Source organism: Nipponia nippon, unplaced genomic scaffold, assembly GCF_047370975.1.
Source record: "Nipponia nippon isolate SJK-2023a ecotype South Korea unplaced genomic scaffold, ASM4737097v1 scaffold_15, whole genome shotgun sequence".
In the NCBI taxonomy this organism is placed as follows: domain Eukaryota; kingdom Metazoa; phylum Chordata; class Aves; order Pelecaniformes; family Threskiornithidae; genus Nipponia; species Nipponia nippon.
In genome coordinates, this window is record NW_028262331.1 from 12,770,208 (window position 1) to 12,784,745 (window position 14,538).

Consider the following 14,538-nt stretch of genomic DNA (forward strand, 5'->3'; position numbering starts at 1 on the left):
GGGTCGGTGGGAACGACGATGCCATGGGAAGACCCCAAGGAGGAGCTGATGGGAAATCGTGGCAGGGCTCACCTGCAAAGGCAGGGGAAGCGTGCGATGAGAAACACGAGCAGAACTGGCTGGCAGAGACAGGGCTTGGGACCGGGCTCCCTCGGGGTTCGTGCTCGCGGAAGCGTGTGCTAGCATGCTCCGAGGAGTCCCAACAAAGGACAGGCAGGCGTGCGCCAGCTGCCCATGGACCATAGCTCCTGCTCCGCGCTCTTCAGCCCTCCAGCCAAGGGGGAAAATGTAATCAGAGCAATTTCTATTAGCAAGAATATAAAGAGTTGGAACCTCTGGGCTGTCTCTTGACAACTAATTAATTACCAGGTAGCATCCCCTTGAAGCTGCCAACGCAGCACGCACAAGTTCCAGCATGATTTAGGGGGAGAGATGAACTTTACAATAAACTCTAGAATTTTACTTCATCTCCCGCCACCATCTGAGATCCTGGGGGAACAGGAAGGGGTGGCAAGAGGCAAACTCTGAAGCCATCTGGGATCATCATTAACTCATTCACTCGTGGCCTCTGAAACAAAACGCTGGGAGCAGCAGCTTCGAGCCAGATGAGAGCTCCTCGTATTCTCAGTTTCTTAAATGCTCTTCTGCCGGCTTCTGCAACAGGGTGCCACCCCCGTGCAGCCCCCTCGCCTGTCCCCGAAGGCTTTGGCCATCAGGGCCAGCCAGTCTTTGAAACTATTAAGAGCAGAAAGTGTATTTCAAATGGCTTTAGGTGATATATTCTTCACTAACAGCAACAAAAAGGAGTAAGTGAAGAAGTATGTCAAGAAAGCAGAGAAAAGAAAAGGAAAAGGACAAGAGGAGACGGACAGAACGACTGCTGCTGACATAGCTTTTATGGGAAAACACAGAAAAAACCCACAGTGGCAGAAGGCGCTGTCTTAACCCCAGGGACCAAGGGACCCAGGCTCGAGCTTATGGACCTGGCTGGTGTGGCTGTGCAGCACCATGCCCGGCTGGTCCCTCACCTCCGATCACGTCCCTCTTCTCGCTGTCCTCAACAGCGCATCCCTTTCCAGATGATTAATTGCTAACTATTATGGGACTGGCGCATCAGGGCAGTCATGGAGCTACACAGCGTGTCCCCACACAGCAACTGCACCGTGCCTCTCCTCTCAGAGCCTGGGACTAAAGGACCAAAACCTCAGACCAGCCCAGGATCATTCCCAGAAGAAGAACACAAAAGGGCAAAGGCTATCTGGGCTGCAGAGGTCGCCGAGGACAGCAGCGGACACAGCTAACCACTGCAATGTGCCAAGCTTCGTCCGGACATCTCATACAAAAAAAAGATAACGATAAACTACAGTTGAAGATCAGGACGCGTGACCTGTTGGAGAACGCTGGACTTGGGCAGCCAGGCCAGAAGATGATTAAACACAAGCCCTGTGGCAGCACCGTGAGGTCTGAACTGGAGACAACGCATTAACTACGGGGACATTTGGGGATGGTCATCCCAACAGCGTAAGATTTCTCGGGCTCTAGAGACACAGGGAGATGGGAGACGCTGTTCACCTTGGCACGTGTGAACTGAACCATACGGTGCACCAGGCACAGCTCAGAGGGCTGCTTTTGTCTGCACGCAGGGTGGTATGAGATCAACCACCAGCAGCATCCTGAATAGCACACAGGGCCAGTGCTGAGTTTGAGGACTGCCTCGAGGAGACATTTTACGTGTGATAACTCTCCCACCTCACCACTTGAGACAACCCTGGGAGCCAGCTTGTCCGGGCGGGCAGCTTTTGGGACCAGAATCCTCCGTCTCCCTGCTCCGGGCCACAGCTCTACTGGTGGCCGTGGATTTCTTCCTTAGACACCAGGACAGCCACAGGTCATCTTGCTCAGGTGCAAATGTTCTAGGCTAAGCCAAAACATTTCTTTTCTTTTTTAGACTTACTTGATGTTAGTCCAAAACCTGAGATGACATCAAAGAGCCCACTGAGTAGATCCCCTCCAGAAACGCGCAGGGACTTTACCTCCTTAGTACAAACGCAGTTCCCCTGCAGACTTCCTGGGAACAGCCGAAGCAGCGCCGCACTTCAAAAACCAGCCTGCACATCACAGGGGTGGGGAGGAGCTCCCTTCTGGCCCAGGATCGCTGACAACCATTTCAAAGCCCATGCAGGATCACACACAAAAATCGTCACAGCCCTGGGGTGACAAAATCACCTTTGTCCCCAGGAGATGGGCTGCAAAGGCAATGGCAGGGCAGGAGCGGTCACACAAAGCGGTCAAGGAGGGCAAGCGGTCTGATTTGAAGGAGAGAGAGAAGAAGATTTAGATGACGGAGCAATTCGCCCCTCCTGGAACTGGTCAGTGGCTGTTCCCATGAGCCACAAAGAGAAATGTCCCTTCAGGATTTCAACCCGAGCCGAAAGAGTCTGTCTTCTTCCGAGGGATGGCAACTGCCAGCAGTTCTGTCCCTGCTGCAGTCCCCAGCTTGGGTCTGCCACTGGCTGGGGTCTGAGGCCACTTCCAGAGGGAAAGAGGGGACCTGCAGGAGCCCAGGCTCAGCCCTGGCACGGAGCGACAGTCAGGAGACACGCTGCTTCCTGGAAGAACTGGGACTGATGTGCAAATAATGAGAGAAAAATGTGGGGCGAGGGAGGGTTAAGGAGAGATTAGTCTGGGGCACACTCTGGGAGATACACAATGTTAAGTATGAGGGCAAAGGAAATGAAAACTGGAAACTCAAACATAGTCAAGAATCCAATCCCAGCCTGGGCAGGAAGTTTACACTCTGCTTCTAAATATACATGTTTTTAAATCAACAAGCTTTCTTGTTCCTCAGCTCTACTATACAACTACACAGGAGAACGAACTGGATAAAGGCACTGCCAAGCCCTGCCTGGCAAAGCTTGCCGTCCCCAACAAGCGACGAGGTACGGGGATGGAAACCCCTGCCATGCCTCAGAGCAGGGGACTGAAGGCAGGATCCCAAAGAAGCTCTGGGAGAGCAGGATTCCTGGCTCCGAGCACCCTGCTCAGCGCATCGGTGCCCAGTCCTCCTGCGGTCTCCCAGTGCCATGCCTGCAGACCACGAGAAGGAGAGGAAGCGATAACCTGCGAGCGTGAGTCAGATGTGGTGCCTCTTTCCTTCCTGTTCTCTGGCCACTGCATTCATGCTCAGCAGTCGGATAGTCACATATTTTTTTAATTTGATATAATTATCTCCTAGAAATTACTGTACACAGCCTCTTGGGATCTAAAGCAATTAAGTGAAGATAAATTTCTTTCATGGAGCAAGCTGTCAAAGGATGAAGCAATTTCATTCCCCATTTGAAGTGGAAGCTTTGGGTCATGCATGGTTTATTTGAAACAATGCCATCACCTAAAGCTGCTGATCTTATCTGTCTCTCTCTGTCTCTCCATTTCAAACTGCTGAAGATGTGCAGCGTGGCACTGCCTGAAGTGATGACATCTGGCACCGGGCCAGCTACAGAAACAAGCTGCTCCTCCCCGAGTCTGAGTGCAAGAGGCCAAGCATTCCTATTAAAAAGGGGGAAACGAAGGTGAAATCTGGGAAGAGCTGAAAAGCGGGAATCCTGCCCAAGGGAACAGGAGACCCACGAGCTACGGGAGGAGCGAGGTGCCTGCAGGAAGGGGCGGCACTGCCCAAGACGGGATGGGAGCATGCACGCATCTCTGAGGGGTAACAGCCTACCAGCCTTCCTCCTCATCACCGGACTGCCCCGAAGCCATCTAACCCAGGCTTCGAGCATATCATCGCAACAAGGAACAGCCCTTGCGCTTCAGTCTGTATGAGGAGAGACACGGCAGGACAGAAATTACAGCCCGTTAGCACACACATGCTAAGCCTCTCAGAAGTTCCAGCAAATTCTCTCCTGTCCTCACATTTCACCATGCCAAGATGTTTCATTTTAGACAAAAAAACCCACATAAACCATAAAATAACTCATTTAAACAAACCGTTCTCCAATGTGGTGGGTTTTTATCCTGAAAAGGGGTTAAGAGATGGCCAGAAATGCTGTGGAGCAAAGAGTGGCCACGATGAGGGCTCTGCTGTCTCCACAGGTTAGGTACTGAAGGTGCTCAGATCCTCCCAGGCAAGGAAGGCATGCTCCACACCCCACAGCATCAGCCAAGCCAAGTTTTGTGTCCTTAAGCAACCTAAAGGTGCCACCCTGCCAGTGGAACAACTTTCACCTAACTATTGGGAGCAAAAAGGCAGAGGACATCCAGAAGAACAAGTATGAATGGATCCTGAAGTCCTCCTGCATAATGCTGACAGCAAACCAATCCCACCCATGCCGCAAAAAGCCAACACGCCGCCGGAGCACGCTGTGGGCAGGGAATGGGGAGAGCAGCGGCTGCTCACATAGAATCACAGAATCATTTAGGTTGGAAGAAACCCTTAAGATCATCAAGTCCAACCGTAAACCTAACGCTGCCAAGTCTGCCACTAAACCACGTCCCTAAGTGCCACACCTACACATTTCTGTCATCTCACCCGCATCACTCACGCAACCCTCAGAAATGCCGCCTTGGGCGTTCAGTCTCTAAACCACCCAAGAGCTACAGAGGACTTGCACTGACGCAGAATTATGCAGGCCGTGGCCTCAAGTCAGGCTCCAACTCTCCTGCAGCGATGGCCAGTTACTGCACGGGAGACGGCTCCCTGTTGCAGAGGTCAGCAGCACACTGTGCCTTGCTGGTACCTTCGCAGCTGCAAGCCCCTTGCTGTCCCCAGCCAGCATTTCCACCTCTTTGCCCACTTTTCTGTTTAGCAACTGCTCCGTCTACACGCTTGCAATGACATAATCATCCAACGCGCCCGTACAGACATTCGCTCCCATTCCCACCTAGCCAAATCCATCCGCACAACTCCCTTCCAGCTCTCCAGCCTCCATGGATTCATCTTTACAACCCCCGCATTTCCCACATCATTAAGCCTCTTGTACATTTAGCAGGTACTACGTACTTCCAAAACATGAGGTGTCCCTCCATGCCGGTACCTGGAGGATCTCTCCTTTCCCATGTCAGGGCAGCCACTAGCGAGCAACTCTCAAGTCACAAGGAAGCCGGCGAGGATGCTCGTGCCTAAAAGGCGGCTGAAGCTGCAGCTGTGAGAACATGCAGCTGCCGAGGAAATTCAGCTCTCATGAACTGGACTGATGAGCATTTCATCCATCAGGCTTCTGCAAAGCTCAGATCAATGTTGATCAAAACTTTGTTCATTAGGACAGATGCTGAACTAAAAAAGATCCTAGTACTAGAGGGAGCTACCAGTATAAGCTGGCAGTGGGTGCAAGTTCAAGAAGCATCTGGATGACTTGAGAGCGCAAGCACGGTCTTCAAAAGTGACTTCAGCACCAGGAGTGTGGGACATCACTGGCAGCTGGTAGGTTCCAAAACCGTACATCAGCAGCATGTCCCTGACACGCTCTGGGAGCGCTGCACCGCGGCCACTTCTCCACGGGAAACATCGCGCATGAACCAGGTACCAGGTGAACAGACCCAGCGTGAGGAAGGACAGAGCAAACTCCATCTTCTGTTTATAGACATAAATCTCTCTCCTTCAATAATGATGGATGCTATAATAAACATTATATCATTTATGCTTAAGGTAAATACGGAACCGAAATGTAAATCCGTTCTGTTGCTTGCAAACCAAGCAGACCAGGCAGGCAATGACTTCTCAGACCTCAGAAAACATCTGTGTCTTCATACTAAGAATTCGTGTTCATACATGCGTCTACCTATCCCAAGTACAGTGAAGTTTGGGGAAAATAAAAAAAAAAAATGGAGAAAATAACTAGAAATATGTACTATTATTGTCTCTATTCATAATATATAAACTTACAGACATTCACTACATGGTGGAGGAAATGCTTTATGTAAAATACTGGTATGCAAAATGTTATGGCACATTTTGTTAATTTAAATAAATGATGGGGTTTACCACATGTTTAAGCAAATATATGCAAATATGTTATGGGGAAAATTTTGATTAAATTATCCGGATTAAATATCCAGCATTTTTAGCGTCCCACCGCAGACACAGACCAGCAGCAGCGATGCTGCTCGTGCAAGGCCCATGTTTGTGAAGAATTTTAACGCTTCCCAGTGAACCTTCACTTAGTGCCCCCTCATCTTCCTACGGGACGCGGGCGGCCTGGGGCTGAGGCACTGGCCCGAAATCCTGGGTATCAGGGGTTTGTTCTCATCCTGGAGCTAAGGCTTCCTGTGGGACCGGGTCAGTCCCTCAGCCTCGCGTACCTCTGTTGCCAATCTCGAACAAGGAAATTGCTTTTCCTTCTGTCAGAACGTGTTGTGGAGCTACGTTCATTAATGCCTGAGAAGTGCTTTGACTTCAATGACGGTGAGAAAAGAAAACAATAAATAAGACCACGGTGGTGTCTTCTCTTTCAGGTTTGGGATGTGACAGCATGAGGATACCAAGGGTGACAGCTCCAGCCTGCCGCAGGAGCTGGACCCTCCATCCTCGCCCAGACTCAGGCCAGCGCCGGCAGACGGATTTGGCATCCACAAAAAAAGCGCGAGGTCCGGCTGCGAGCAGAAACGTGGGGAGCAGACTCCAAGCTCAATGACAGAGGTCACCTTCCGTCTCCCGTAGAGACAGAGTAGATCCCCATCTGTTATTTGGGCTGACCACTCCCTGCATTCCACCCAGTCCACTTCTCTGGCAAGCTTCCCAGGACGTGGATCTTTCTTATTCAGGATAACAATGAGGACTTATTAATTGGGTCTTTTTTCAGGTTTCCTGAGATCCTTCCAATAGCTGCGTTGGTGGATACCACAGCCGTCATCGTCTTCAGCAGGGATGTTTTAGGCATTTCGCTTGGTCAAAGACAAAATATAGGTAGTGCTGTGAAACAGGGTCACCCCCGAAGCTAAGGCAGGGTCAGAGACGAAGAGTCAGACCCAGGACTGAGTTTAGCACCGGAGTGCAGAGTCTGAGCGGTGGTGGTGGATCCAGCAGGCAAAGCAGGAGGCAAAGAGGCAACCCCGAGTCCCAGAGGCCTCCCGCATGATCAGAAGCGCCACATTAAGTCTTGAGGACCACAAAGATTGTCCGAGGTGAGGCTACGCTTCATGCCCAGGGACCGGCTCGGCCAGCCAGAACAGCCTTTCCATTTCCTCAAGGTTTCTCTGGGCAGCAATAAGAGATGGCTCATTGGGAGGGGATCCAGCATTAATGGGGTTTTAATGAGGCCTTTCAATATACTTACAGACTAATCAGCAAATTCCATGAGGTCTGGACTCTAATATGTCATTCTGAGTACGCTAAAGTCATGGTGAATACCTCTTTTATAGCCAGAGCCATGCACTATCCGGGCCTGGTATCCTGCCAAGACGTGGCAGGTTTTGTGCTGTTAGGGTGCTGGTGTGGCAGAATCGAGGCTGTTACCTGCTGAAAAACCCCAAGGAAAGAGAAGGGTGCATGCAGCATACGCCGAGGAGGTGCTGCCCAGGAGACTTCATGGCTTGACTCTCCTCTCCTACGTCACTCCACTGATGCCGACTCCGGGAACACGCAGTCAGTGAGTTTCTTGAATAGGACATTTCCCGTCTCCCAGGAGTCCGTGCCGAACCTCTGGAGGCAGCTTTTAGGACAAAAGGACTGAACACAAATAAGTTTTCTGTCTCATTACATAAACCCGGCCTGACGACGACAGAAGCGAAGATGTTTGACAACGAGTGTCATCTGATCTGCATGGAAAGATCCAACGCTGCCTGAAACCAGGCATGGGACAAGGCTGATTTATCCTGTCAGTCTGAGCCTTGAGCTGATGATCACATCACGCTTCCAGAAAGCACTTTAAAAGAGCCTTTTGCTGACACCAGAGCCAAACTGTGCAGCGTTGGCTGAGGAACCGCACATGTGCTGGTACACGTGCACAGCTCACGCCCAGGCTGCCTGATTCACTTGGAGCCGACGCAGTGGCTGAAGCGCCCTGTCCAAAACGAGCCTGGAGGAGAGGCAGAGGTGGATCCAAGGCTGGGAGAAGGCAGGGGAGGAAGGGATGGAAATGTCACGAGCCACTTGAGCAAACTCCCCGTGGCTTCGCCATGCACCGGGGTGTCGCTCGCTCCCTCCATGTGCCAGGGAAGAGGCATCTCAGGGTAGGGAAGGTTGTTTCCACCAACTGCTGCTTCTTCCCTTCCCACTTCCCGCCCAAAATGTCGCTGCCTGGAAGGCGGCACCTCGTACTTCCCTGCAAGCCACATCCAGACCACAAAGCCACTCTCGCGCTTGCTAATGCGCATTAAGAGAACGTGTAACTGGATCTTAACACATTGGCAGGTGGTTCCTCACCTCATAGTGAGACTGCAGTTCTCACACACCAGCTCTCAGCTTCAGGACGGAGGCAAAGCAGCAGGACCTCAGCTCTGCAGAGGGGTGCTGGCTGGAGGTACTGTTAGATCCGTTCCTCCTCGACGTTGTGCCTGCCTGGCCAGGGCTACGGGATCTGTTAATGCCTGGCTGTGGCAAAGGAGCTGCACAGCTTTGAACTCCTGCTGCCTTCAACCCTGTCTGCAGCTCGATGCCACGGCTGTGCGTCATCAGGCAGGCAGTTGTCCTCAGCCTGAGCGCTCTGCACGGCTGGGACGAGAGGACGTGAAAAGCTAGTATGCCCCAGAGACTGCAGTGCACAGGATATGGAGTGGATTAAAATCTGGTCAACAGAGGTCTTAAAATGTCAGTGTAAACAGCAGGGCAGTCCTGGCGGGGCCATGGGGAAGCTCGCTTGGGCTTATGCTGCTTAACAATAGGCTCAGTGACCTGGACAAAGAAAACCTTTACTGATGAAGCCTGCAGATTAGACACCATCTCCTACCCTCCCAGTCTTTGAAGAGAGCAATTCACCAACAGACGAAAAACTCAAAATTGCTCAGTCGCCTACTCATGAGCAAACAACACCCTGTTTAACAGAACCAAATGCAAAGTTGCCCCTCGAGGAGCAAAGGTTGCAGGATGCTGGTAGCGTCTGGTGGGCAAGGAGGAGAGCAGCAGAGCAGGGCAGTCACCTCCTCCTTACAAGCTGGTGCAGCAGCTGATGGAGCAACACATCGAGCCTGCACAGCCACAGCTCAGAAGCGCCGTGAGAATGGCTCAGGGCATCCAGACCATGCCCGAGAGACCATCACGGCTCTCATTCCATCTATTCAGCCTGTCAAAAGAGGATGGGGATGGGGGGACTTGGGACACATTCATATATCAGGGTCAGAGCAGCAATGGAGGACTTCCCAACCTACAGCAAAATTCAATTAGTGGAAATTGAAACAAAACAAATTTAGCCCGGAAACAACACACACATTTAACGGCGATTGAAATTGGCTCCTGCAGCAGTTTGCTAAAGATCCCGATGGGTCCTCAGGCTTTCGAAACCAAGGCTGAGTGCTTTCTACAAGACTGGCTTTTGTTCCCTTGGAAATTTCCCCATGGTTTCCCGCGGGGGAAGAGAGCAGAGGAGATGGCCGCAGCTCCCCGGCTTGCCAGCATCCGGGGCTCTCCTGGGCTGGATTCCCCGCTTCCAGGCCTGCGGCACACCACTGTGGGCTCCTCTCTGCAGGGGAGGTTTCTGACCCGTACATTCTTCCCAGAAGCTCCCCGATGTTCAAAGCACCTTGCTGACAGACAGGCAGGTGTGCCTGTGACAGCCGCCACCTCCCCAGAGCCGGCCCGGGGAGAGCGGCCCCCCAGACAGAGCCCTAGGCCAGGCACGGGGGAGCACTGCGAGCCCAGCTGTGCCATTTCCCTTCACCTATACCTGTACAGCTGTTTCCTACAGGGCTGCAGCCTCAAGTGAGATGTGTGAGGCTTCTGTAGGTGCTCGGGAACAAGATGGAACAGAAACGCTTCACACCTGGCCCCAAAATTACAGCACGCTGGAAGGTGGCCAACATAAACTGGCAGAGTACCAGTTGCAATGGACATCAATTAAGAAGCCTGTCATCCTCAGACTGCAGGGTTTTCTTTTTGCGATCTGCATCGCTCCTTAAGCCTTCAGCAGCACCAGCGCTGGAGTTTTCCAGATGGGATCATTTCCCTCAGATTCCACTCGCTAGATTTATTGCAGTATTTTTTTTTTAAACCCACCCCCCCTTTTAAGAGACTGAACTATTATTCCACATTGCGGATTTCTCCAGGGCTGTATTCAGCGTCCTCGTGCAGCGCTAGCGCTTGTTTGCCATGAGTTCCCTATACCTTCAGCTGGAGAAACACAGCTTTAAGAATAAGCTCAAAACTCTCCTAGCTTAAAGAGTGATTAAAAACCGAGACCAAATGATAAATGAACAGAATACCTCTCTGGAAGGTGCCCTGCACAGCCCTAGGAGATGCAGCAGCAGTCACTGCGACAGCCCTCGTGCCCATTTCTACGAAGGTACATTTAAAATAGCCCAACAGACACCAGCGTACCCTCCTCCGCCGCCCAGACCCGGGGACACGGACTTGGCCTGACGATGCCCGCTGCGCTAGCGACGCCTGGCAGAGGCAGAGCGCGGCTCCCGTGGTGCCCACGCGGTCCCTGGCACCTGCGGCTCAAGGAGACGCCAAGGATGGATGAGCAGTTCAAGCCAGGTGATATTCTGCACGCTGCCTTCATGGTGGCATAAAATCCAGCCTCTCCTCCATCGCCCGGTGACATCATCTTCCAACATGGCCCATAATTTAGCCTAATTGCCTTTTACAATCCAAAGGCACCACATGAAAGGGAAGGTCGAGGCTGGGATGGAGTTCAGATACTGGTCAGAAAATGTAAACATTTCTAACTTTGCCGCCTCGGGGCTGCCAGCTCCTGCCAAGTCCCCGCTCCGAGCAGGGCTGCCTGTGGCAGGGATCTTTCACTGCTTGTTTGGAAACCGAGGCAGGCAGGAATGGAAGGAGTTTTTCAAGGATGACTCTTCCTTGGACTCTCCTACTTGGGGCTCCGATCTCTGCTCACAGTTTCCCTTTTCCTCTCTGGACCAAACTCCAAGCTGGAAGCTCTCGCTCTCATGGGCTGAGTACATTTGCCTGCCAGCTGGAGGGAGATGCTCCAAGGCTATGGAATGGGAATATGGAAAGGATGCTGAGAAAACAGTTACATTTGCTCACTGGGGTTTTCTCTCTGCTTACAACGAGCTTGTGCTCTCAGAGCCCTGGTCTTGCTACTTTTCCTCTGACGCCTTGCAAGAAATCCTCCCAAAATCACTGTAGTGTGGCCACTCTAACGTGGATTTCACCCCTGGCATCCCAGGAGTCATTAGGTCTCGGAAAGGACAAACCATCCGATGTCTAGAGGCATGACAGAGCCCGGTCGCTCCAACAGCTATTCCTCCTGGGCTTTTAAACCTGGGGCTCCCTTTCCAAGAAGCATGAGACATGACTACGCCTTGCCAAGAGATATCTGCAAGTCTTAAGAAGACTGAAATACCGTAAATAAGTGAAGGGAATAACAAGACAGGACTAATTTTAGCCCAACTCTAAATAACAGTTAGCTCCTAAATAGCTAATTCAAAGGCTACTGGCTCTGCAAACCTAGAGCACACTGGGGCAACTAGAGAGGGTCAAATTTGGACTGTTCACCTGAGCTGGACAGTACAGAGGAAAGAGATCTGTGCTTTCTAAGGAGAACAAAGCTTGGGTTTGGGGCTGTCTGCACTGACAAGCGAGTAGTGCAAAGAGCAGGAAGCAAGCACTTGTGAAACAAGAATGGCACCGAGTATGGGAAGCTAACTGGCCACCCTGGAGCTGGAGGAGCCACGCAGCACCCAGCCTGTAGGTCTGGGGCAGTAAAATATTGCTGGTTACTTTTCAGAGCCTTGCATTTCAGGGCTTTCATTTGCCTGGTGAGGTGAGACAGGGTTGAGACTAGCTGAGTGGTGAGTATCTGAGACAGTCCACTCCACACATGAGCATGCACACGAGGGAAAAAAAAGTGCCTTTCTGTTTGAGAGGAGGGAACCACAGTGACTAGCCCTATAAGCATATGTATTAATCATGCACCGTCTGGTTTTAATCCACACACTGCTGATCCTGCATCTCACTGTATTGTTATCAGGGGAAGGAGTATTTCTCCTCAATCTTATTCACCAGCCAAAAGCCTGAAAATGCAAAAAACACATTTGTGAAGTGCCTTCCCAAGGACCCTGGGCCCCGGACCTGGTGAGCTGGGGCTGCTGCCTTTTTATTGGCGTTTAAAAACCTTTTATTAAAGTGTGTCAGGGCTGGGGGAGGAGAGAGAGGCTCAGGTTTCAGGACCCCCCATGCAGAGAGGTTTATTGTGGGAAGGGACATTAACACTTTCTCCTCCACATCTCCCTGGCTGGGGCACGTGGCAGAGCGGGCGCTGCAGGCTCAGCCTTGGGTGGTGCACGTCAAGCCCATGCAGAGCTTGCAGGGATGCGGGCAAGCAGCGATGCCATGGGCCTGCATGGAGGAGAAGGACCTCCCCGCCCTGCTCCATGCCGGGCAACCTGCAGCCCTCTTCCAGCCTTGCCACCAGCTCCCTGGGGCCACTGCGGAGCAGGGTGCTCCGGAGACAACGGGGTTCAGTGGGAGCTGAGGAAACCAGGACAGGCCCCAGGCTCCCAGGGCTGCGCAAGGACAGACCCATGCACAGTTCAGATGCACCATCACTAGAGCTTGCTTCAACCTCAACACGACCCAAGGGTTTTCCATCACAAGGCCCCCACAGCAGCACCACACGCGCCTGATGAATCCACATTTATTACCTTCCTTCTTTCCCCATCTTAACTCAGCCATGCTGCTGTTCCCTGCTCTTGCCTCGGGTACAACGCTGGGTGAGCGAGGTCCTGGCAGCGTCTCCTGCGGCTGCAAATGCTGCAGACACAGGCTGACAGCTCAGGCACCAGGCTGCATAGTTTGCTGTTGACTGGTACGTTCGATGGTGTTCCATCACACAAGCTGCAATGGATATCTGCCCAACATACGCCCAGGAAAACATCACCAAGTTATGCTCACCCCGGAGCCAGCTTTTGTTGGTTACAGCTTCAATGACAGTGCAAGAGACGATGGGAAGCTCTAAGTGTCACACTGGCTCCAGCAGGAATCCGAACGCACAGCTTCATGGCAATGAACGGAGTCAGAACATTTTCACTCAAAATAAGAGCCAGGCCAAATGCTCAAAAACTTGCTGAGAAACTCTGGCTGAATACTGCACTCCATCTGCTAAATGGGACGTGGAGAACAAAAAGAAGTGGGAAGCACAGTGTTTGTCCTATACAGCTTACAAAACAACCATCCTCTTGGTGGAGCCAATCACCTAACACCGTCTAAGCCCAATACTCTCCAGTCTTGCCTTTCAACAGATTCCTTTCCTCCAAAATGTTACAAATTCATTAAAAAAACTACAGCACAGAAGCATGGGGTAAGGATTTGGAGCATCAGCAAGCAAGGTGAGATATTATCCTTGCAGTAAAAAGCCAACCACCTCTTCCTAGCCAAGCAGGCGATAGGAAAGGTATCACAGCGAGCTTCCCAGAGCCACTTCGGCATACCAGAACCCTCCTCCCAGCCCACAAGACATTCACAGGGTGCCATATAAAGAGCAGTACATTTTCTTTGCCTCTCCAGCACAGAACTGTCAGGAATGTGGGCTGAAAACTGGGCCAAGACTGAGAACACAAGAGAAAGAAATTGGGTGCAGAAAAATAACTCCTGCTAAAAAGCAATGAAAAGTCCGTACAGGAAGGACAGTTCCCGCTGCACAGACCAACCGTTTCTCACCGGCTCGCAGCTCAGTCAACCGGCACCCAACAAGGAGCACGCAAAGGGGCAGGTTCCCGCAAGGCGGCTGGATGCAGTACGTGCCAGACAGAGCTGCTCCGCCGCAGTGCCTGCTGCCATTGCCTGACTGAGGCTCAGGGACACGGGTCCCCTCGCGCCACCATGCTTGGCACGGACACAGCACCCTTCCACTGCAAACAGCCCAGTGATGCCTCTGCTGAGGAGTCAGATTCATCGGGGCTCTGCACGCTGAAAGGAGGGCAGGGAGCAGATGGTGGACAGGAGACAGCACACAAGGATCCCCCGGTTAAGTTGGACTGGGGGCTTCTTGCAGGGAAGGGCCTTTTCGTATCCTGCTCACAGTCATTTATGAAAGGCATATGGGTTGGTGCCTCTCAGCCATACCTTCCTGGCTTGGTCTGCGCTGCCTTCTACAACACCCCACTTCTGGAGAGTCAAATAATTCCCTTCATTAATACTGCAGGAGAAGATTTGGGGAACAAGGTAGTCATTTGACTGTAACGACGCAGCTGCCACTCCAGTCCCTTTCTACAGCTTTACCGAATCACAGCAAATGGGGTAGGAGCATCCAAAGAGGTCACTTTGCCTCCTTTTCCGACGCAGTTCACCTCCGCCCAACTTGTACCCAAGAGAGCCACCCAGCCTGCTTTTAAACATCTCCAAGGCTGAAGAGATTCTGCAGAATCGCTAAGGAAGCCGCTTTCAAGTGCTTAACTACCCAGAGGTATGAAGCCTTCCCT

At 52.0% G+C, this 14,538-nt stretch overlaps 1 protein-coding gene across 5 annotated transcripts in view; it reads right to left on the reverse strand.

Annotated features, from left to right (window-relative positions):
* Positions 1-14,538, reverse strand: part of SMG6 (SMG6 nonsense mediated mRNA decay factor) — a 115,489-nt gene that overhangs the window by 33,425 nt on the left and 67,526 nt on the right. The window contains exon 14 of one of the 5 annotated variants that reach the window (XM_087751888.1): positions 10,947-11,090. The exons of the other annotated variants lie outside the window; for them this stretch is intronic. Coding sequence (XP_087608014.1) covers positions 10,965-11,090 — 126 coding nt within the window. The 3' untranslated portion in view covers positions 10,947-10,964. Of the gene's footprint in view, positions 1-10,946; positions 11,091-14,538 lie in introns of those variants that run through there. 5 annotated transcript variants of the gene reach the window in all.